The 23,452-nt window shown below is 40.9% G+C and overlaps 1 protein-coding gene across 5 annotated transcripts in view; it reads left to right on the forward strand.

The window, feature by feature from the left end:
- Positions 1-3,881: 3,881 nt before the first annotated feature.
- The window catches only part of NBEA (neurobeachin), a 468,711-nt gene continuing 449,140 nt past the window's right edge, over positions 3,882-23,452 (forward strand). For all 5 annotated transcript variants that reach the window (XM_075198991.1, XM_075198992.1, XM_075198993.1 and 2 more), the window contains exon 1: positions 3,882-4,451. In XM_075198991.1, coding sequence (XP_075055092.1) covers positions 4,248-4,451 — 204 coding nt within the window. In that variant the 5' untranslated portion in view covers positions 3,882-4,247. The remainder of the gene's footprint in view (positions 4,452-23,452) is intronic.

Consider the following 23,452-nt stretch of genomic DNA (forward strand, 5'->3'; position numbering starts at 1 on the left):
ACCACCACATTTTTGTGACAGCGTGACCCTTCACTCTCTACCTAGAAGTCAAATTGTGGGTACCTACAGCATAAGATCGGCATCCAAATTAGATCTGCGCTTTAAACTGAGTTTCTTCAATTAATACAACCGTTCATCTAAACATCTGGCCTACACAATAATGTGACCTTGGCTGTTCCTTTACTTCATCAAGAATGGCACCACCCCCATCTACATCATGGGAGGGAAGGAATGAAGCAGCAGCCAGAGTGGACCAACAGCGTCCAGGGTGAGTGGATTTGTTCAGCCTGCACATCTCTTCAGTTTTCTTCTTACCTATAGTTAGTATATACAGGAACCTTACCGTACTGAACAGCTATTAGACTGATTATAAGTTTGAAAGTCTTTGTATTTATCCACACGAACTTGGTAGACTATACCAATTACCCAGGACTCCCTTTGAACAGTACAGATTACATACCCTCTATAAGTGGGGAACTTGCATGCTGCACATTGCCTTCTGTATGGAGTAATTAAAATGCCTCATATGTACTAAGCATATTTGTTTTTGTTTATGCTTAGTTTTACCTACAGCTATTTATACTGTAGTCTTCTAATAAAGAATTTACACAGCTGTTTTCCACACTTCCACCCTTAATGCAATCCACTCCTTTCCTCCCCTCCTATGTTTTGGGACAAACTCTCTATTTAAAAATAGAGGTATTTTGGGGAATTTATCCCTATCATGTCCAAACCAGCTGCACCTTTTACACCACAAGGACAACGGGCAGCGCTTGCTTATCTACTTTATCAAAGAGTCTAGTGGAATATTGAGGGTCAGCGCTTCAGTTTGTGTCCAGCCCTAACGTGGTCTCCGGGCTGGACACAAGAAGGAGGACATCATTGGCAAAAAGGCAAAAACTGTGATCCGTACCCAGGAGGTCTAAGCCCCTACATTCTGTAGAACGACAGAAGTGTTCCGCTAACAGTTCTGTGGCTAGTATATTGATGAGAGGCGACAAATGACATCCCTGCCCGGTGCCGTTGGAAATACTAGAGTTGTCCGAGAGACTGAAGACTTTAGCGGATGAGCCATGGTAAAAGCCATGAGTGCGAGTATATGTCCCTCAAAGCCAAATTTAAGCAAAAGTTATTTTTTCATTATTTTTTCGCATTGGAGCCCCAGTGAAGCCTGTCGAATGCCTTCTCCACCTCCAAAGGACCAGCAGCTCGTACCGGCGCCTTGAAACGTATTCAACAATGTTGAGGACTCTCCTTGTGTTGTCAGAGGCCTGTCGCTCCATCACAAATGAAACTTGATCAGGATGTATGAGGTTATGAATAAGGGAGCCCAGCCTGTTAGTGACCAATTTGGCGTAAATGTTGATGTCAGTGTTTAGAAGAGCTATCGGCTTATAGTTATGGGAATCAGCTGCATCCTTACCCGTTTTCAGAATTGTCACAATCTGACCCTTGAGCATTTCCTCAGGGAACCCACCACAGTCAGAGCCAGCATTATACAAATTGACCAATATAGGCATAATTTATATTTTATATTTAAGAACCTTCTTAAATGTAGCATAAAAATCTTATTGTATCCATCTGGGCCAGGGGCCTTATATTTTGGAAGGCTCTTAATCACATCACAAATTTCAAGAGAGGTCCAGGTGGGGTTCAGGGCCTGCGGAGCGCCATGGTCCAGATGGTAGGAAAGTCATGGGTGTCAGTAGGTGAGGGTTGTGGGGTGTCTAAGTCATCTTTAAGGTTATAAAGACCCTCGTAGTACTTGGCAAACAGGTTGACAGATTTTTAGGCGGTCTAAGGATTCTATCAAGAGATCACGCTCTGTAACTGAAAGAAGTAGTTTAGGGAAGAGCGACATACATAGGAGTGAAGGTCAGCATTGGTCACCGATTTAGGGATGCCCCTAATTTTGACAATATTTTCAGGTGCAGGGAATGAGGATAGGGGAACGGGCACAGGTAAAAGAGAGGAGTGAAAGGCCAGGAAATCCTAATGGCAGGGAATATATGTAGCCGGTGGAGCAGAGCTCAGATGGAAAGCAGTCACTCAGTATGGCCATCAAGCCACACCACCTCACTCCTATTTTAGTAGCCCACCAGGATGATGTTGATACTAGTCCTCCAGATTCCCAAGACTTTTACGGCTACAAAGAATATATGATTTCATCATACTTTACATATAAGTACCTGCTGGCCTTTACTTCAAATGTGATAATTAAAGTAAATAGACAAAAAAACAAGGACAGATTTCCATTCTTCAAATTAAACCACAAGTGCAAATATACATAAGAAACTAGACTCATTTTTTTCTCCCATGTTTACCCCCTTGGGCCAACATTTGGATCAATGGTTCTCTTTCCTTGACTGCGTGTTACCCGTGATGTGGAGAGGGGAAACAGAGGGTGGAGGGACAGCAGAGGGTGGAGGGACAGCAGAGGGTGGAGGGGCAACCGAGGGTGGAGGGGCCGCAGAGGGTGGAGGGGCAACAGGTTAGTCATTGAAATTTTTTATGCGTGTACTGTGATCTGCAATTTACCTATAGTGGTGTCATTAGGAGGGCTATTTCAGGGGTCAATCCACCCCACACCCTATACCAACTAATCGTCTATGCAGACCAATACCGTGGTCTCCAGGGGTTCAAGGCTGCTGGGGGACCACCTTCTGTTCTCCTAGCATGCCTGTGGGGGTCTATAATTTTGTCTTTCAGGCAACGCTTAATGTCCTGCAACCTGTGTGAAATGTTGAAATATACGATTGTTGTAATGTATACTATCTAAAATATTTTAAAAAGACTTGTGCAGACATACATAAAGATATAAATGTATTGGGTTTAAAGGTCATTAACAGAAAGCTAACCAGCACTAATACTTATTTTTAATAAGTTTCAAAGATGTTGGTCTGCCCAGGGCTGGATTAAGGGAAGGGAGGCCCCCAGGCTTAGGGTACCGTGAGGGCCCCCCATGAGCTTACCTCCTTCCATTGCTCCACTCCATGTAGTGGTTCCGCGGCACGCTGTAATCTCCTCAGTAAGGAAATTACTGTGCGCCGCGTAAGTACTACAGTGACAGCAGGCAGCTAACAGCATAACATTTGCTGTTAGCTGCCTGCCATTCTCCTTGAACAAAATGGCTGCCCCAGGTATGCAGAGCACAATATAATAATTTTTGGGACCGTTGGGAGGTATGATGTACAGGAGAGTTTGGGTTGGTGGGGTACACGAGGTATATGGATCCACAGGATGCCTGACTTACGTGCGATTAAAAAAAATAACACACATTACGTTCGGCTTTGTATTCCTTAATGAATTAGGCCCATAATGACTATTCCCTAACAAACCATGAAAAGAAAATGTGAGAGGGGCCTTTACGCTAGAGCTTACAATTATGGATTGGTTTAGCTGACGTGGACTGATGTGTTCGTGTAAATGAATTGATGTGAGTTGACAATGACATACATTGATGTTGGGTCAATTAATAGTATAAATTAGAAGGGCTCCCTTAATTATGAAATGAAAAACATATGCCCTTAAGTTTGTTCCATAAACTCCACCACATACTCCTTTTAAGGATTTTAATAAGGTAAAAGATGCATAACACTGTATTCCAACTTATCCTGTTGCTAGTTCATGCGGAGTGACTTGGAATAGGAAAGGGGACCGCACGGGAAAATCGGGACAAATAGGAGCCACATGTATGTATGGGTAACGGCGTGTGAACCTGTCAGCACATGGACATGACACTAGTGAGAGGACAGATGATGGACGTGGTGCCAGGATGCGGTGCCCTCTATGCCCCAGGCACCTGCACACCTGTCCATCCCTGTGGTCGCTAGGCGGGCACAACCACGCCCCCCGGCGGCTCTGGCGCAGGCGCAGTTCACCCTACCGCAGGCAGGGGGCGTCAACATGGCGGAGGAGTAAGCAGTGTCTGCTCTTATCACAACAACGCCAGCTGCAGCAGTCATTCCGCTACCCGGTGACCCGCTCGTGTCTGCAGCCCTGCCCGGTGGCCCGGCCACAGCATACGGTGGATGAGCGGCTGCCAGGCTGGTGGTGACGGGAGAGTGATGGAGGGGGGCTGTGCCAGGATCCTTACCCCGGGGACCGTGGATTAGACTCTCCTCTCACCCGCAGGTGTCTCCCTCTCCTTTCTCTGACTGTTTCGGGTGATCGCTGTGACTCAGCCCGTTATCCCGAGGATCTAGAGAGCGGCTGCCCGGCATCCCCGCTGTGTCAGTGGGGGAGAGATGGCCAGTGACAAGCCGCTAGTGGGGGCCGGCTGCCCGGACAGGGATCCCCCGGGTGGCTCCGGGTCCATGGTGCTGCCAGGTGGGGTGATCAACCCGTCGGTCCCCATCCGCAACATGAGGATGAAATTCGCCGTCCTGATCGGGCTCATCCAGGTCGGGGAGGTCAGTAACAGGGACATCGTGGAGACCGTGCTGAACCTGGTAAGGATGACACCCGGCGGGTGATGCAGGATGTGCTGTGTCTCTTACACACCCCGGGGCAACCCGGACTGATCACCATTCATTGCTAGCCATGGATATGCTGTTGGTTCCTCCATTCTAGACAGGTGCCCAGCAGCCCTTCACTAGCCCGAGATTCAGCACTTCCCCTGGATCTCACCCTGCAGTGTGCTGTCATGCATTATTTAAGGAGCAGGGAATATATATTGCAATTTAGATACATAATAATTTGGTATAAAGCAAATTTGGAATCCCCCGTGAAAATCCTGATTTTGCCCGTTACTTCCTGACATCGGGCGACGGATTGCAAACCTGCCCCTATCTCCAATCTTTTGCATTTCATTACACATTACAGACCTTCAGATTAATCAAGGGTTAAACTCGGCAGCCTCAGGGGTGCTGTTGCTTTGAATGGCCCATATGTTGTGGTGTAAAAATGTCTTGGAAGCTATGTACAATCGCCGCCACCCCCATGTCTTTAAATATATCTGGCTTTCATTCTAGTGAAGGACCCCTGAGAATTAATGCACCACTGTCATTGCCCTCACCTCTCCAGGAGGGAAGAGGTTAATTGCTGCTGGTGTGCCTGATCATGCATCTGATTATCCTTGAAGATTAGGCATGAGGGTGCATGGGAACCTGTACTGACATTATTTATGTGATGCATATGGTCTTGCCTTCCATATATCCCAAGTAGAATAGGACAAAGGCTTTGCTTAGTTAATCCTTTAGTTGTAATCAATAGACACAGTGAAGGTTTAAAGGATTCTTCTTATAATTCTGAACATAGGCCAGTTTCACTATTTGCAATGCAAGAACTACAGTTGAAACATGTAAAGTTCAACCATTTTTCTTTCATTACCTTTTTTTTTGTATGACATTGTGTGTGTTTGAAGTAAAAACATTAAATAGAAATGTTTGTCAGATTTAGCCCCCTAGTATGTGCTAGCAGGCCTCACCTTCAACCTATTGACTGTGAGCAGGACCCTTATTACATTGCAGTGATTTTAAAGACCAGTAATACTAGAATAATAATGACATTTAATTAGTAACACTTTTTGATATGCAATATTCATGGAAGTGAAGTGGATTGTTTTAGGGAGATGGTTGGGCCTGTATGTCCGCAAGCTCAAATGCTAATGGCACAAGTTCTCTTTATAGCAAGGCTACCGGGGATTTTTAGTCGCATGTTGCTTGTCTTGTACGGCACTACGTCCTATGTGTTCTGATACAGACTATCTTTTATCGCTTTGTAGTGCAATGGTGTCCTTCAGTCAAACAAATATAATTGCCTCACATGAACTTAGGGAAATTAATTTCTTCCTTAAAGGGATGAATTATTAGCACTTCATTTAGGAGATCTTGGGTGGTTTTGGGCAGGAAATGCTCATTGAAATAGGGAACACAGGAAGGTCTTTTTTTTCTTTTCTTTGGTGATTAAGCTCATAAGATTAACTGCATAAAATCGCATGAAGTCGCATTGTGTTTCCTTAAGCGATCTTATAAAAATCTCCTGTGTACTCTCAGCCTCAGTGTACTGTTGAAATTAAGATGAATGCGGGAATATAATTCCTATTCTTCTGTCACAACATGAACACTGTCCCTTTGAATCTCTGTGACCTAGCTTCCCTTCCCCCATCTGTTTCCATAGAATAATGTCTCACATTGAAAAGGTTTCTGAATATAGGGAACTTAAGGTTCTCATGTGCCTGGTCAAGTGATGTGCAGGATTTTTTTCTGTTTTGAGTTCTGACCTAATAATGCTGCTTTTATTTAATTATTTTTTTTTGCTTTATTTTATTAATTGCAGCCCCCATCAGAAACAATATGGTGGAGGCAATGTTAAAATCTGATTATAATGTACCTGTAACTCAGGGTAGCTAGTAATCTTTAAAACCAAGATTTCAAAAGTGTTTCATTAGTACAGTTTTAAAGAAATGAAGAACCACATATTTTATTGGATCAATGCAGACCGCCATGACGTTATTGATTTATAGTATGTGGGCACTGGTACTGTTACATTGGCACTTGGGTGTAACGCCTTCGTTGAACAGCGTTAACGGGTAGAGCATCTCGTCTTTTAGTCAGGTGTTTTGGAAAAACCTGTCTGCTACTGTCTGTTCTTGCTTGTTTATTTGCATTTGACCTAGTGCAGGGAGAGGAGTGCGCTGTGGATTATTTAAATATTTATGTCTTTAATGCTTAATATAACTAGAGCTTTGATTACCTCCTCAAAATGCCAAGGGGAAAAAAAAATCTTATTTACATGTGTTACTATTTTTGAAGGAAACTGTACTTTTATTATAAAATAAGTAACTAGGAGTGTTCTTGTTGCCTTTTCCTTTTCTTATTTGCTTGGTGTTTCTATCATTTTAGTTTTTGTATATAGCGAAATACTAAGTATAAGTACTAATTAGTAAGTTACTATAAATTATCATAATTAACAGTAATTTAATTTCAAACAGTGCCAATAAAATCTACTTTATGCACCTGATGACCATCAACATCTTTTATTTTTAATTATTTCTTGCTTAGATGTTGTATCAGCAGAATAAGCCTGCCTGGGTCCGAATTGACAGTCCTATATTTGCTACAATAAATTTTCTCCCTCAAACATGCTCTAGTAATTGGAATATATGTGCTATCCGCATGTCATTGTGCGTTATCTGACCAATGAGAGACATGATGCTTTTATCAGCAGGAAGCTAATCAGTCTAGAGAGCAGCTGCAGCAGCAATGCATTGTGGTTAGGATGCTGCTACACAATGACGTAAGGAAATAAATGAATCTATTTTATGATACCTTTTAGTTGGAATCAGAGCAGACTGCTTGTGTCGCTGAACGTTATCAAATAACTAGAATGCATTAGACACCAGTTCTTTCCATATGAATGTTAACTGCTTGGTTTTGATTTTTTTTAACTTGAAATATGTTTTGAGGTTAATGGTTTTTTAACTATAATCTGTTTTTTTTTGTCTCCCCTGGTGAGCACTGCATGTTTCCAATGGTACTGTTGTTGCTCAAAGATGTAAATATATAAATGTTTAGTACCAGATGCAATATGTATGTCCTTATTCTTTACTTTTTTTTTTTTTTTGGTACCTGGTGTCATTGCTCCATCACTTGAAAGGGAATTGTAAGAAAGTACCATACCTGTCATTACCCTATAAATGCAAGATAAACATTGCAAAACTTGATTATGTTCTTTCTAAACACTGCTGTAGCTGTATACACTTTGTGGAGAGAGCACCTCCACATCTGGACATGTTAAATTAATGGGCATGTCTGCTTTTCATTAACGCTATGAGGTAAATACATATTTGCCAATGCTACCAAGGTATGTGTGAGTTTTAGTTTAGAACAGTGATGAACAACCTGATATATTTCAGGGGCCACATGGGGGGACCCCTCTATCGTTTAAATAGGACTGCACGTTACCCTTAATCTCAGTAATAACTTAAAATACATTTAATTAAAAAAGTTATTACATATAGCCGCACGCTTCTCAGCGGACATTTTAATCAAGCATTACAAGGTATAAGAAACAAGAGCATGAAGGATCTAGGCTCCGCAGGTGAAGTCTCGTAGGGCTGCCTGTTGTCTCTGGTTAGTCTGGTTGCAAACAGGCTAACCAGACTCTCTGCTCCCCCGTCCCAATCTCCCACTTCAGAACTTATTCTGTGTTACGTCTTTGCATCTCTGTGCAGGTAGGATTCAGAGATTGGCTGCTGCAGCCAGGTTACAGGCAGCTTGGTGATGATGTCAGCACGGTGGCTAAGTGGTTAGCACTTCTGCCTCACAGCGCTGGGGGTCATGAGTTCAATTCCCAACCATGGCCTTATCTGTGTGGAGTTTGTATGTTCTCCTCGTGTTTGCGTGGGTTTCCTCCGGGTGCTCCGGTTTCCTCCCACACTCCAAAAACATACTAGTAGGTTAATTGTCTGCTATCAAAATTGACCCTAGTCTCTCTCTGTCTGTCTGTCTGTGTGTGTGTTAGGGAATTTAGACTGTAAGCTCCAATGGGGCAGGGACTGAGTTCTCTGTACAGTGCTGCGGAATCAGTGGCGCTATATAAATAAATGATGATGATGTCATGGGAGAGACCGTACTGTTTAGTGATGCAAACATGCCGTTGATGACGGTAGTTGGAGTTATTGATAAAATCTTTGTACACAGAGCTAACATGACCTTTCCCCACTAGGACTACATTTTAAAAGGAGAGCGAGTAAGAAAACTATTAATGAAATTAACAGAAGCGCATAGTCAAAGTTATATCTGTTGTCACAAAAATAGAACAATACCAGAGACACATTTCTTGGGCAATTACCTATTGAATTGCCTTTTAAGTCTAGTTTGCAGCTCTGTTCTTTAATCCCCTGTGTGTGTTCGTTACATACATTTAGCGGTTCTATTACCATGCCAACCATCTGGTCCCTAGATTACACTGGATTGTATACTTTATAGATGGGGATATATTCTCCACTAATTTGTATTTTTTAGAGATGCATAAATAGATAATGATTGGTTAATTTGATTAACTACTCACTAGTAATCTCTTTTACATTAATTTATCCTTTTTATAGGGATTTTTCTTTATTATATATTTGCGTGCTTGACGTGTCTGGACATACTGGTTGGGAATACCTGTTATATCAGAAAGTAGCGAATCTCGTCCCACAAAACCCAATTTTGTTTTTTTGTATGCTTGCAAAAGTAGGTGATGTAATCTGTGATCTGCAAGAAACACCTCCTGATACACCCAACTCCATCCATCGGAAGCCCTGCAGTTGTTGCCAACTTGGTCCGCAAATATATGTGCTTTCCTGTTTTAAAATAAATTAATAAATGTGCAAAGCATGCTGGCGATGTTTTCATTTTTGTTAATGAGGCTTTGTGACTGGTCAACTGCAGTTTGTCTATCCCAAAAATGAACGAATCCTGTTTAGTAGTCAGAAGAATTACAATTTGGAAGTGATGACAAATATTGGTTATGAATTTGAAATGGATAAAGGTTTACCTTAAAGGACTGGAGAGATTGTTGTAGTCAATGGGTGTAAGCTCAGAGTTTGGGCTGGTAACCCCTGGAATAATTTAGGGATTAGTCCTGGGTCCTGTTTTGTTTAATATATTGGTGATATTACTTTTGGTATGCAAGGGAAGGTCTCTTTTTGTGTTTTTACGACAGGGTTTATACCCCAGATAGACAAAGCAAATCGGTAGGAATTGTGAGAAAATTTGTTGAATGGACTAATTTAGGCAGTCTTATATTTAATTTATCAAAATGTGAACTAATTAATGTGTGTCGGGCACAAAATCTGAAATCGAAATACAGAAGGAATGTTGTTGATGACATTACATCCTCAGAGGGAAAGTATCATACATTCAGATTAAATGAATTTATGCAAGTCAGGTGTGCGTATGTGTATATAGAAGTAGAGATGGAGAGAGATAGATATATATATATATATATATATATATATATATATATATATATATTATATATAATTTTTTTTTTTAGATCTCATCATCAGTTATTTATATAGCGCTACTAATTTCGCAGCACTGTACAGAGAACCCACACACACATCAGTCCCTGCCCCATTGGAGCGTACAGTCTAAATTCCCTAACATACACATACACATAGACACAGACAGAGAGAGAGACTAGGGTCAATTTTGATAGCAGCCAATTAACCTACCAGCATGTTTTTGGAGTGTGGGAGGAAACCAGAGCACCCGGAGGAAACCCACGCAAACACAGGGAGAACATACAAACTCCACACAGATAAGGCCATAGTTGGGAATTGAACTCATGACCCCAGTGCTGTGAGGCCACTGTGGTGCCCAAGATATCGTTATATATTTTACATATAGTAGTGGCGGTATGGAATATTTCAGTTGATGGAATCTGATTGTGTTACAATGAAGGCAGTAGAAGTGGCGGTAGGGCATGCTACCGTATACCAGCCCACTTCAACAACTGTGTATACATACATACCTACTCAGCCCTGAGCTTTCTTCTTCAGGAAAAGTTTGTTGTCAATTTTAGCCCAAAGTAAGGGTCAGCAGTATCCTGCAAAGTTTGAATCTAAATCTCAAGGAATCTAAGAAATTGTGAGATTATGTTCTAGTACAGGAAGAGTGACCGCAGCGGATAATCTGAGGGTGCCCAAGGCACTGCGAGAAAAGCTGATTTTCAGGGGACTAAAAAATTCAAATGAATAGCTGTAAAAGTATGTGTGACCTCCTCGATCAGCAGGTTATTTAAAATGTTACATACTATAAATTCAAAATTTTATGTACACACCCAGAAAAACAATGTTGCAGTGTGTAAAATACCTAAAATGTGATTAGTCACAGCCCCTGGGGCTCTCGCTAAGAGGAGGGGCATCTTGGTAAAATATTTTACTAGGTGATAGTGCAGCTTTAAAGTGCCCCTGTCACTTCCACAAAGTGGAGGTGGTCATTTTCTGAGTCGCTAGGAAGCAATCACATCACTGAAGTACAATATGATGACTAATATCCGTTCTATTCATGAGGGACAATCCCTAGAATCTCATGAACACTGGGACAGCACACAAAATGTTTGCTCCACTTATTATAGGTAACGGGTGCTAGCAAGAGTGAATAACTGGGACGGACAATACAACCGCACAATGAGGTGAACTACTGGGTCCTGCAATCATTTGACACAAATTGCTGGATATTTTAATTGACATTATAAGAACATGACAGGAAAACATGCAGTTCATGTACTTTCTTAACAAGGCCTGTAATTAATATATTGTATTAGTTACATTACCCTTTGTAGTAGACCTTCCCCACTAGGAAGGACATGGTATCTCCATTAATCCTATTATAAAATTGAGTGGCTTATTGAGCCATAATGTAATATTAGATGGGAGAAGAATTGTACTGGACTTTGAGTGAACTTGCTGACTCATTGCCATGCTGCATTATCTAGCTTATTACATATTTTACTATAATATAATAATGTAACATGATTATGCACTGCAAGGCTATAATCACATCTATGCACTGCATTTATGCATGAGTGCTGTGTTTTGTACTCCTCGGTGCTATACACTGTCCAGCTTCCGAAGTGACCCACCTGGTACAAATGGGTTAAGTGGAAAAGTCTTTCCATTCTCTTGGCTTTATGGTTTATGCAAAGTAAGAGCCACGGTGACACCTATTTGCCTGGCATGAAGCTCAATCTTACTATGTCCAGGCTCCCTCATCATTGTACCAGGTAACGCCTGGTTAGGGATCACAGCACTGGGCTATGGACTCTTAAGTAGTCCACCACTCCACACAACCACAAAAGGTGGCATCTCACCCGACGGATTACAAGAGGGTCAGATTAGAATGATGACCAATGTTCAAAATAAACAATGAGTTAAAACATGAACACACAAAAAGCACATCTAAAGTGATTTTCATGCATTCCACTAAGTCTAATGCAGAGCTAATGTGGACCTGAAAAAAACCAACCTAAAATAAATAAATGCTGAATTGTAAAATCTTTAAGAATGCAGTGCGGTCAAGTATCCCATTAGAAAGCACAATTGTCCCATTAGACAACCACTATCCAGTGCACACTCATTGCAAAAGTCAGGTACATTGCAAGGACCAGTGGAAATTGCAGGTGTAGAACACCATTTTTGCACTCATGGTAAAGGATTTACAGGCAAGCCAAGGCCCGAAAAATGTAATGGACGTAAAGGCACATTTATGAAAACTGGTACTTAGGGAGATCTATACACTGTGATCTGCCACAACATTAAAACCACTAACAAGTGAAATGAGTAACATTGATTACCTTGTAACAAGGGCACCTAGCAAGGGGTGACATATATCTTGCAGCAAGTGAACAGTCAGTTCTTGAAGTTGATGTGTTGGAAGCAGGAAAAATGGGCAAGTGTAAGGATCTGAGCAACTTTGGCAAGGGCCAATTTTTGATGGCTAGACGACGGTTTCAGAGCATCTCCAAAACGACAAGTCTTGTGGGGTGTTCTCGGTATGCAGTGGTTAGTACCTACCAAATGTGGCCCCAAGGAAGGACAACCGGCAGCAGGGTCATGGCTCCCCAAGGCTCATTGATGTGGATGGGAAGCCAAGGCTAGCCCGTCTGGTCCAATCCCACAGAAGAGCTAGTGTAGCACAAATTGCTGAACAAATTAATGGTAACTATGATAGAGAGGTGTCAGAACACACAATGCATCGCAGCTTTCTGCGTATGTTGCTGTTTAGTTACAGGCCAGTCAGAGTGCCCATGCTGACCCCTGTCCACCGACAAAAGCCCCTACAATGGGCACGCGAGCGGCAGAACTGGAACATGGAGCAATGGAAGAAGGTGGCCAGACCCCACAGGACACCTTCAGAGGTCTTGTGGAGTCTATGCCTCCACTGGTCAGAGTTGTTTTGGCAGCACGAGGAGACCTACAAAATATTAGGCAGTGGTTGAAATGTTGTTATTGATCAGTGTGTGTTTATAGTGCTGTGACTCACAACAACCACATTCTGACATTTTTCTGGTATAGATTGGACCTTAGAACAGAAATCTGAATTGTTATTAAAGGTTAGATCACCTTGTTCTATATACTAGTTTTTCATTGAATCCACCATATGAGGTTTGCAGACAGGGAGAGCTGCAGACTGCATGATTTCAACCGTGAGCATATGTCAACTAGGGTTCCAAGGCTTTTTCTTTTTCTTTTGCATTCATTACCATTATTACTTTTTTTAACACCTTTTTATGTAGAAAAAAATAAAACATTCTTCCTTATGTTCTCTTTCTGGTCTTCCCTCCAATTTCAAAGCGTCCTCCAGTGTTCTGGAAATTCTTCTTTTTAGAAGTGTGTTTGATTTTTGTGTGTACACGAGTCGGCGTGTTCCTCAGGACTATCAATAGTCGGTGAAATTGTTATTAAAGTTGCATAGGTGGGTACCCAGCTTTATTCACAGGTCAATGTGTAATATTCAGGAACTACAACACACCTTCCTAGGGGTAAATGTCACTCATTATTCTGTGCTCCTGTTGTTTAATTCTGCATATAAAATGTTTAATGTGTTCACATAGAACAGTTCATAAAATAAACAAATGCAGCTAAACCTGTAATCTTGTTTCATCCCCTCTCTCTCTGTTGCACCCTATCTTTGGAATGTTACATCATTCATCTTAATTATTTAAGGAATCCTGCATGGCACCTCATGGTATTCCTATCTATAAGGGATTGTTTACATCTGTCCACCGTTAATGTGCTTTTCGTCTGACAACAGACACCTGAAAACTGCATTAAAGTTTCGGATGGCCGGGCTATACAAAAGCCAGGAAAACCCCTTCGGGTGCCTGGACTACATGTGACCACCAGCCGCCATGGGTCCCCCAGCACCTATCTTGTCCTGGCCGCAGGCTCTGCATGGCTGGGCTCTCCCTGTGGGGGTGGAGGAACTGGTGAGACAGACAATCTAGCATCAAATCGGAGTGAATCTGCTGCATTCTGATTCGCTGACAGACTGTCACTCATACTGTTGTCAGGAGAGAGATAAATGGTCAGTCTCTTTATCTAGTGTCCTCCTAAGTTTTGGCCCTGACTCCTTTCTCTTGGAAACCCTTGTTAGGCTGTTTTTCAGGTTTCAGCTGATTATCAGGCCACTCAAACAATAAAAGTACGTTCAGTCTGATATCGCATTACTATGTATGCAGCAGTGAGGAACGATTATCGTATCAAAGCGCGTCATATTGTTTCATTTGATTTTTTAAACCAAACTAAAAATCTCGTTTAACAATGGAACAATGTCATTCCAATTCTGCAGTGTGTATGCACGTACAACCAGCAGTGTCCAAAGATCTCTATGGAGTGTGCAGAGTCACAATCTTTAATGATATCACATCGGGAGAAATTTTCTGTAGTGTGTACCCAGCCTTAAGGTGTCTTATATGCTCGCTCCTACCATTTGAATACCTCTTTTAAATATTTAGAACGTGGCACCACCCATTTCTCATTCATTAATGCATGCTTCTAGTGCAATAGATTGTATTGGTAGAAGCATATTAAAGAGATAAAGCAACATTATAATGCATCTAAGAAGCACAATTGTTTTCATGTGCATATGTGGGAGCAAACTCTTAAAACTAGAATATGTGGCAGTGTATTCACTGTGCCTAGTGTAGTAATTGTCATAAGCTATTTTTTTTTCTGTAATAGCTTACGGGTATGGTGGCTTAGTGGTTAGCACCTCTGCCTCACAGGACTGGGGTCACGAGTTCGATTCCAGACCAAGACATTAGCTGTGTGGAGTATGTATGTTCTCCCCATGTTTGCGTGGGTTTCCTCCATGTGCTCTAGTTTCCTCCCACACTTCAAAAGCAAACTGGTAGGTTAAATGGCTGCTATCAAAACCAGTACTAGTGTGGTATTGTGATGCCTCCCTTGGCACACCTTGTGATGTGGAGATAGATATCAAGCCAATCCAATGATCAGTTCACAATATATCACCAATCAGTGAAGAAGAGGTGAAAGAGCAACGAAAAATAAAGGAGGAGAAGGAGCCAGAATCCCGTGTCTCCTAGTCACCCAAATAAAGTTATGCATATTAGATTTTGGATATAATTGGCTTATCCGTGACAAATCCTGATTACCATCCTCTGGCTAGAAATATGTATGGCTAAGATCTTATCCTCCATACGATGGTTTGGAAAAAAATGATAAAGGAGAATATAGTGTAATATGTAATACATAAATATTTATTCAATAGCTATGCAATGAATGCACTCACATTGTAGAAACAATAAAAAGCTTATCTGTTAGCCTAAAGAGACGTGTCCATAATCGGCTGTAGTAGATATCTACAATATCACCAACAGTCCAGCACTGCTAAGAAAAGATAGTAACGATAGTGGTACCTCAACGCGTTTCGTTTCTGTCACCTTGAGACTTCATCAGGAGAAGGACTTTCTTCTCCTGATGAAATCTCGATGTCACACACACACACACACACACACACACACACACACACACACACTATAGATATATAGATTTAGATAGATGTATAGATATACACACATATATAATGTATATATGTGTGTGTGTATGTATGTATATGTGTGTATGTGTATATATATATATATATATATATATATATATGTGTATATGTAATTTCTCCTTGTTGAATAGATTGTTATACTGTTGTATCTTTTCTCCAGTGTAAAAAGCATTCAACTTTAAAAAAGTGTTCAGAGAGCACCTCCTCAACACAGATAGAGTAATACATTTTTTACGTTCAATATTTAAAAAAACAAAACAAAAAAAACTCACGAAAGTGCATTGTTTTTGCTTTCATTATCCTCTGCTATCAATTATCTTATATTTTTTTTGCATTTTGTATTGCAAAAAAGGTTGGACACCACTGTTTTTTATTTGTGTGCCCTGCATTTGGGTAGCAATCAATTTTGGCTTTTATGGGTAACATGCCATTAGTGGGCAGCAGTATTCTTTAGGTAATATTTCCTTTTTTATCACACAGCTCCCTCACGGTGAAAGTGAACCCATGCTTGTCTGCCAGTGTGACGTGCCCATCTCTCTTCTAGTTTCTAAATTGTAGAATGACTGAATGTGAATGGCAATGATTCAGAACTATTTTCGTTTGGTTCTGGTATATTATTATTATTATTAATAATAATAATAATAATAATAAATAATATTATTATTATTTTTTTTGTGCAGCACTGCAGAGAGATTATATAATCATTCACTTGAGTCTACACACACACACACATGCGCTCACTCTCTGGGGTAACTTATCAGATGTGAGCTCAGTCCTTCCTGTTACTTGGTTCACACCTATCAAAAACCGATAAATTTGTACTTTTAATAATATACATAATTTTTTATATAGAGCCAACGTACTTTGGTTTGCTTTACAACAAAATTGTGAAAATAAACAAGACTGGTTATTAAAATTGCAGTATATTGGTCCAGCCAGATTGCAATGGGAAAAAGTACTTGGTGGGGCTTTATTTGAGGGTTAATAGGCAGTTTGAGTATCGAAAGAGTATAAATGTTAGTTTGCCATAAACTGTATAGAGGTGTGGTAACCTGGAAGAATAAGTTATGGAGGATAAAAAAGTGGTGCTTGAATTGTATAAACTTGCCTGAAGAGATGTTTTTTTAGGAAACACTTGAAGGCTAGGGGAAAGTCTTTTTGTACAAGCATGGAAAGTCCTGTAACCTGAATAGGAGGAATTAATGAGTGCGGATGAGAGACGCAGATCTTGGGTCGAGACGAGAGAAGACAATGACAAATAAAAAGATGTAGGTTGATGGAGCTTAGTTAATAGCTTTGTATATTGGTAGAATTATTTACATTGGATTCTGTACAGGCCAGGCAACCAATGTAGGGACTGGCAGAGAAGTAGTAGAAAAACATTTAGGAAAATTAATCTAAACACTTCAAAATGTATTTTCGGGGGTAAAAGTGTGGGAGATTGAGTGTGTGAATGAAAATCTTTTCGGTGTGAAACCAGAGATACTACAAGGGCAGAAACAAAACGTAAACAAGACTAATGTTTTGTTCTGATCAGCAGTTTATTGACAAATGAGGCCTTTAGGTTGAACGCACTTAAAGGGCGACAGTGTTTGTAACAGGCTGAACACTTATCTGAAGGGGTTAACATCGGGTGGGGCCCGACCAATGGTAGTTCCTGTGGGAGGGTCCTGGATTGAATATAGCAGACTGCACTTTCTGGTTTGTCTCCCTCTGCAACACAAGATCCCACCCACCCACTCCTTAGTTTAAGTATTTTGTGTGTTAAGGTTTGCGGTAGGAAGGCACTGTGTTCAGCGGCTGATTAGTGGGCGCACAGGTAGTCGGCCGCAGGTCACTGTCCCCTTAGAGGCACCAGTAACTCCTTTTTGGTCCTTCGGTGAGGAGGGTCCCTGTCCGGCTCGGTGAGGGGGGGCAGCGTGAGTTTAGAAGGGGGGCAGTCACTCTGACGCCAACTCAGCGCATGATAGTTTGGGATGTGTTCCCCATGGTTAGTGTATGTACGGCGGTTTGCGCCAGTCCCCACGTTATCTAGTTGTATCAGCTTGTGAGCTGTTCCGCAGTGCCCTTTCCCCGCCACCATAGGTTTAGTTTAATAAAATAATAATAAATGTCCTTCCATTTTTATCAAATTATACGTGACTCCATGTGTTTATTTGAATACAAATGTTTAAGAATTTTAAGGTGGTTGAGAAGTTTATGGGAACATACACAGTGAGCCCTTTATAGATTTCTTATGCCGGATTCACTTTGTTTTTACTTTCAGCTGATACCCATCCATTATGTCACAAATTTCCCACCTCATTATGTCTGAAATCGGTGTCTGGATGTCTGTGATTATTGGACTCCTGTTTTTCCCTCTTGCAATTTTCTGCGTGACTGCCATCTTGCTGACAGCAAATTCTTTCCCTGCCCTCCTAGCACATCCGTGGTCAGCAGACTACATTTACCCATGGAATTCTTTAGCTGTTGTTGTCTCTTAATATACTAGATTCATATGTGTTACTGCAGCTAGTTCTGCAGGATGGGTGCACCTCTGAAAGTATCGGGCCTGTGTAATACATGTCTGTGTAAGCAAGTGCTCCATTTAATAACGTAATACTGATCTATACACTTAAAAGGTCAATAAGAAAATAGATGAAGGAAAACCACAATTCATCTATTGCTGTTGCCACTCCGGCTAATCGTTTTGCTGCTGTTAACATATTTTGCTTGCTTGCTGATTTCTAATTAAGAGTGAGATCTAGCATTTATTACATGGGGTTATAGTGTTTCTATATTGAAGGAATACAAATTATGTTTCTAAACCTGCATAACTATGTAAATAGCAGTGTCCTTGCTAACGACAGAAGTGTAGCAGCCCGATTGGTAGCATGGTTGGATGGAACAGACTGTACCTGGAGTACAGGGCTTGAATAGGAGGTCAGGGGTCACAAGGTAAACATATATATCAGTTTATTTCTTTAGATTAATAACCCCTTCTGAGGGTTGGTTTACATGCTTTTCTACCAATGACTCCAGTACTACTAGGCAGCCTCAGTGGGCAGTGACGGATCTGTATTTCCTAATCTGTTTGTTATTGCCAACCAGAGTGGGAAAGAGGGCTCAAATCAGTGTGTTGCCCGGGGCCCCATGGGGGGCAGTGTGTGGCTGCGGCACTGGGCAGTGTGTGGCTGCGGCACTGGGCAGTGTGTGGCTGCGGCACTGGGCAGTGTGTGGCTGCGGCACTGGGAAGTGTTTGGCTGCGGCACTGGGCAGTGTGTGGCTGCAGACGGGTGAGATACAGCATTAATAACGCAGGCCAGTGTTAAGCACAGAAACCAAATGTAGCACAAACTTAAACCAGACTCAAATTCTTAGCGCTTATACATACAGGTGTTACAAACCACACTAGTTCCACGTTGATTATAATGTTTTCCATATTAACAACTGTATTTTGTATTCATATTTTATTCTATTTCAAAACTGCAATTAAAAAATTTCAAGTTAAAAAACAAAACCAAAACCCACCCTAGTTAGGGAGTATACAAAACATTAAGGAAACTCAAAGCCTTCTTCCAGCATAGTTAGTTCATACTTGCCAACTTTTCCTCGTTGGCTTCAGGGAGATCCCAGGGGAGGTGGGCGTGCGGGGGTGGGGCTTGACGAATCGCATCAGTTTGGCTCCACCCCCTATACGGTTGTCACAATTTTGTCCAATTACAGCAGGGGGCGAGGCTAAGATGACGCGATATTTGTATCATTAAGCGAGAACCGGGAGGTTGCCCTGCTCTCTCAGGAGGTCTCCCAGACATTTCGGGACAGTAGGTAACTATGCGTTAAAGAAAAGCAGCTAATGAATCTCTAGAGACTGAGGTACCTTTTACATTTCTGTCTCCATTACTGAGGTCATGTTGTCTTACCTGTCAGTCTTTGATTAAATCTTAGTCTCCATGAAAATGGCCACCTCCATAGGCATCAGCACATGGACATAGGACACAATTTCTGAACTGTGTCATAATGCCACAGATGGCAAAGCCAACCACGTCTTGTACTGGCTCAGCATCAGGGAGAATGCCAGACTCTTCAGGGAGTGAGGGAGATCACCCCTATTTCAGGGAGTCTCCCTGACATTCAGGGAGAGTTGGCAGGTATGAGTTAGTTACTATGTACTTAAATAAGCCTTTCCACATATCTCCATTGAATGTTGTAGGCACCGCTGAAATTGATGCAGAACAAACACTTGTTAGAAAGTGTCTGTGTGGGGGGGGGGGGGGGGGCATTGTCTTCTATTAGTTTTTTTGGACTATCTTTTTCAGCATCAAAGCAAGTTTAATAGGACTTGAGAATGCATGTTCTATGTTTTAAAAGAACACACATGTGTACGAGAGGCCTTAATGTTGGTACCTTGTTTGAAGCTGCAGCCACTTGAGTGTTCTTTGGTTCTCAACAACATTTCCTCAGATTTCTGTTGATTTTTCTTTTAACCTTCATGATGCTTTAGTTTGGAAATGCACTAACAAACTGCGATAAGTCACACAGACAGGTGCATACATATATATGTATGTATGTATGTATGTATGTATGTATGTGTGTGTGTGTATAATATATAATATATATATTTATTTTTTAGACAATACTTTCTGGTGGTCTAAAAAACTATCCATAATAAATATATATAAAAAGTGCTTGATGAGGTGAATTATTTTATAGCCACTGTATACAGGTGACCTATATAAAAATAAAAAAAGACAGTTGTCAGCGCTTATCCTTTTCACTGCATATCTGTATGTATCTAGCAACATGAAAACATGAGGTATTCGTTCATATTTTGATCACAACATTTAAGCCTGCATCCCAGCATCAAGGGCACCTCCTTATATGCAGGTCTTACACTGACATATATGCTTTAAACACCATTAAAATGCAGTTGAAATCAGACGCACTCACCTCCCAGGTATAGGGGTTACATCTAGCAAGGGCTGGATTGTGAGCCACACCCAAATGTGCCTTAAATAGGCTTAATGGACAGCTGCTATGACAATAAGGCTATATTTTTAAACAAAACTTATATAAAAAAATATAACTTATTTCATATTATGTGTGCACTTTTCTCAAGAATGTACATCTAAATAGAGTGAACACCACCTATTTATATCCTAAAGATATATTCAAATTCTCAGCCCTTTGTAATAGGTTATTGCCGGTCACTGGATTTTCTTGAGGATGGCTCCAGTATCTTATTTGAATAAATTATTTGTATTCAAATATATTATATTACATAAGTCATGGTTACTATGTACCTGTCTATATAACTGTATATCTGTCTGAACTGTGTATATATGAAGCTGCCCATACACAGGCAAATGTAGTCATTTTAGACAAATGCGTGGGTCCAAAATGACAGAGAACCCTGACATTTGATGTGCTGATCTGGTAGTGTGTGAGGTGATCACCCGATCAGTCTAGTTGTGCTGTACATCAAATATCTGGGTCCAGGCCACTTGTGTCTGGATTGAGCGTAGATCTGAGCGTTGAGGCCAAGCAGCGATATTTTCCTGCCTTTAGGCACCCTAGTGTACACATAAACACTGTGTCTTGGTGATGTTTGGCTGAGAAAGAAAACCTGAGCTTGGAGATGAAGGTCCATGCAGCAACATACGATGGCCGTCATGGTTGTGTGGGTAGCCATCACTGTTATGCCAGCCTCCACATTTTCTCCTGCTTTATTATGTTCATTTATCAGGCAAATTAAAAGCAACATTTATGCTCTAAAGATTTGATTTATGGGATCTTTTTCTCTGTATGGGTGTCGTGTTTATGAATGATTTCACAGTAAAGCTGTGTCAGCGGGCAGTGCACAGTGATTGATTACATAGATTACCAGAAGGAGAAATCTGTAGGATACATAATTTAAAGGGAATACTAAAATAATATCATTCGTACGTATTCACAGCATTGGCGGGTGTCTTGTTCCGCTAGACATCATATTAAGGAATAAACTGGGTTTTCTAATTGTGCGATGCTGCAGTGTGAGTATAGAGCGATGGTGGCACATGGCGTAACTAACTACACCTAGACCTTTTATACAGGTTAATGAGCAGCACAAACTATTTCTATACTTGTTCTGCACTGTATGAACAACTTTTTACATAGCATATATTTATATATTTTTTGTTTTGCCTACTGCACTTACAAGATTATAATTGCTTATTTGTATAGTGCCACCATATTACACAGCACTTCCCAGAGAATATTGAGTCATCCGCATAAGTCCGTGCCTCATTGTGCGTGGTAGGGAATTTAGACTGTAAACTCCACACATACGTGTGTGTATATATATATTATATGTGTGTGTGTGTGTGTGTGTGTGTATATATATATATATATATATACACATACATACACACATACATCCATTTTGTCTGAAGCCAGTTTAACCCATCAGTGTGTTTTTTGGGGAGGACGTGTGCTGTGAGGCAGCAATGCTAACCACTGTGCTGACAGCCCAATTCAGCGTGTATTTGGAAAAATGTAGAGCATTACTAAATAACTGTGTGCTGTGCCATAGTCTTATGTCCTATCTATAGTACCCCATCTCAGTCATGCAGATGACCCCTGACCTTCCAGAGACTTAAATCTTCCTGGTAAAACCTTCAATTTCAAGGACAAGATACACAATAAAGGAATAAAGCTCCTCATATAAGAGGTTAAACTAAACAAACTATAATGAAATGACATGCACTATTATGTCCAACTCATGGCATTAAGATGAGAGAACCGTTGCACGGTCATGTGATGTGTGTGATGTTTCCACAGGCTGTGCGATTGTGTGATAAAAAGTCTTCTGAAAGTCTTTCTACAGTAATTTTAATAATGAGGAAAAGAAATGGAAGTAAAGTATTTCTTCTGTAGCATTTTGCTGCCAGAGACGTGTGTATCATTGCACAGTCTGGTATAACTGTCTGCTATAACTGGATGCAGCTTTACTATACTGTGTGTAGTCAGTGTGGTGGATTAGATGTGATAAGATGAGGTCCTCTGTCTATACCCATCATTACTATGCGGTTTGCTGGTTTGGTATACATCATATTTACTCCTACATGTGACTTTGGCCCGTCTCCCGCGACAAAATTTACATTTTGATGCGGGACGGTGCCAGAACGACTCTGTTCCCTGTGAATTGCGCCATTGAGGCGCAAAGCGGGCAGGGTGCCAAAGAATTGGCTGCTCTCTCGGGAGTCTGGGATACCTACCCAGAATTCAGGAGTCTCCCGGACTTTCCGGGAGAGTAGGCAAGTATGCTTTAAAAATATAGTTTTCATTATCTTTTATTTCATTAATTCAAACATTAAGAGATGACCATATATTCGTTTTATATATACTTCATATATCTGTGTATAGGAAATTTACAATCTTGACTGCCTAATGCATCCATATTTTTTCTCTTTGTTTATTATGTGATTCTCTCAATGATTTATTTTTCAAGGTTGATACTAGAATGGTAAACAAATTATGTCAATTGTTTGTGTCAATGTCTACAGGCTTATTGGATGTTTTGTATATTTTATGTCTATTGTGGTTTTCCTTTGTGTTTTATACAATAAAGCATTAAAAAATGACTATAAACATATTGTTATAGGACTTACTTTATATGAAGACAATCTATTTCCAGTGAGAGCGCTGCCATTGTCTGCCTCATCTTCCCTATAATCCATTTCTCTCTTGCAGTAATTCCGCCACCACTCACAATATTCTTGCAGTGTGATCATACAATAGATTTGAGGTATGACCTTGTGGCGAGGAATGTGTGTGACCTCCTTGGGCCACAAACATTGCAAGAAGGTAGTTGTGACTCCCTATGTTCATAGCTGACATAAAACTGTATCTAGTAAATGCATTCCCCAGTGTTAGGCTTAATTAGGCACGCGAGGTGTCTGAAGTTAGTCCCTTTT

The sequence above is a fragment of the Mixophyes fleayi genome, chromosome 2 (assembly GCF_038048845.1).
Source record: "Mixophyes fleayi isolate aMixFle1 chromosome 2, aMixFle1.hap1, whole genome shotgun sequence".
Lineage (NCBI taxonomy): Eukaryota > Metazoa > Chordata > Amphibia > Anura > Limnodynastidae > Mixophyes > Mixophyes fleayi.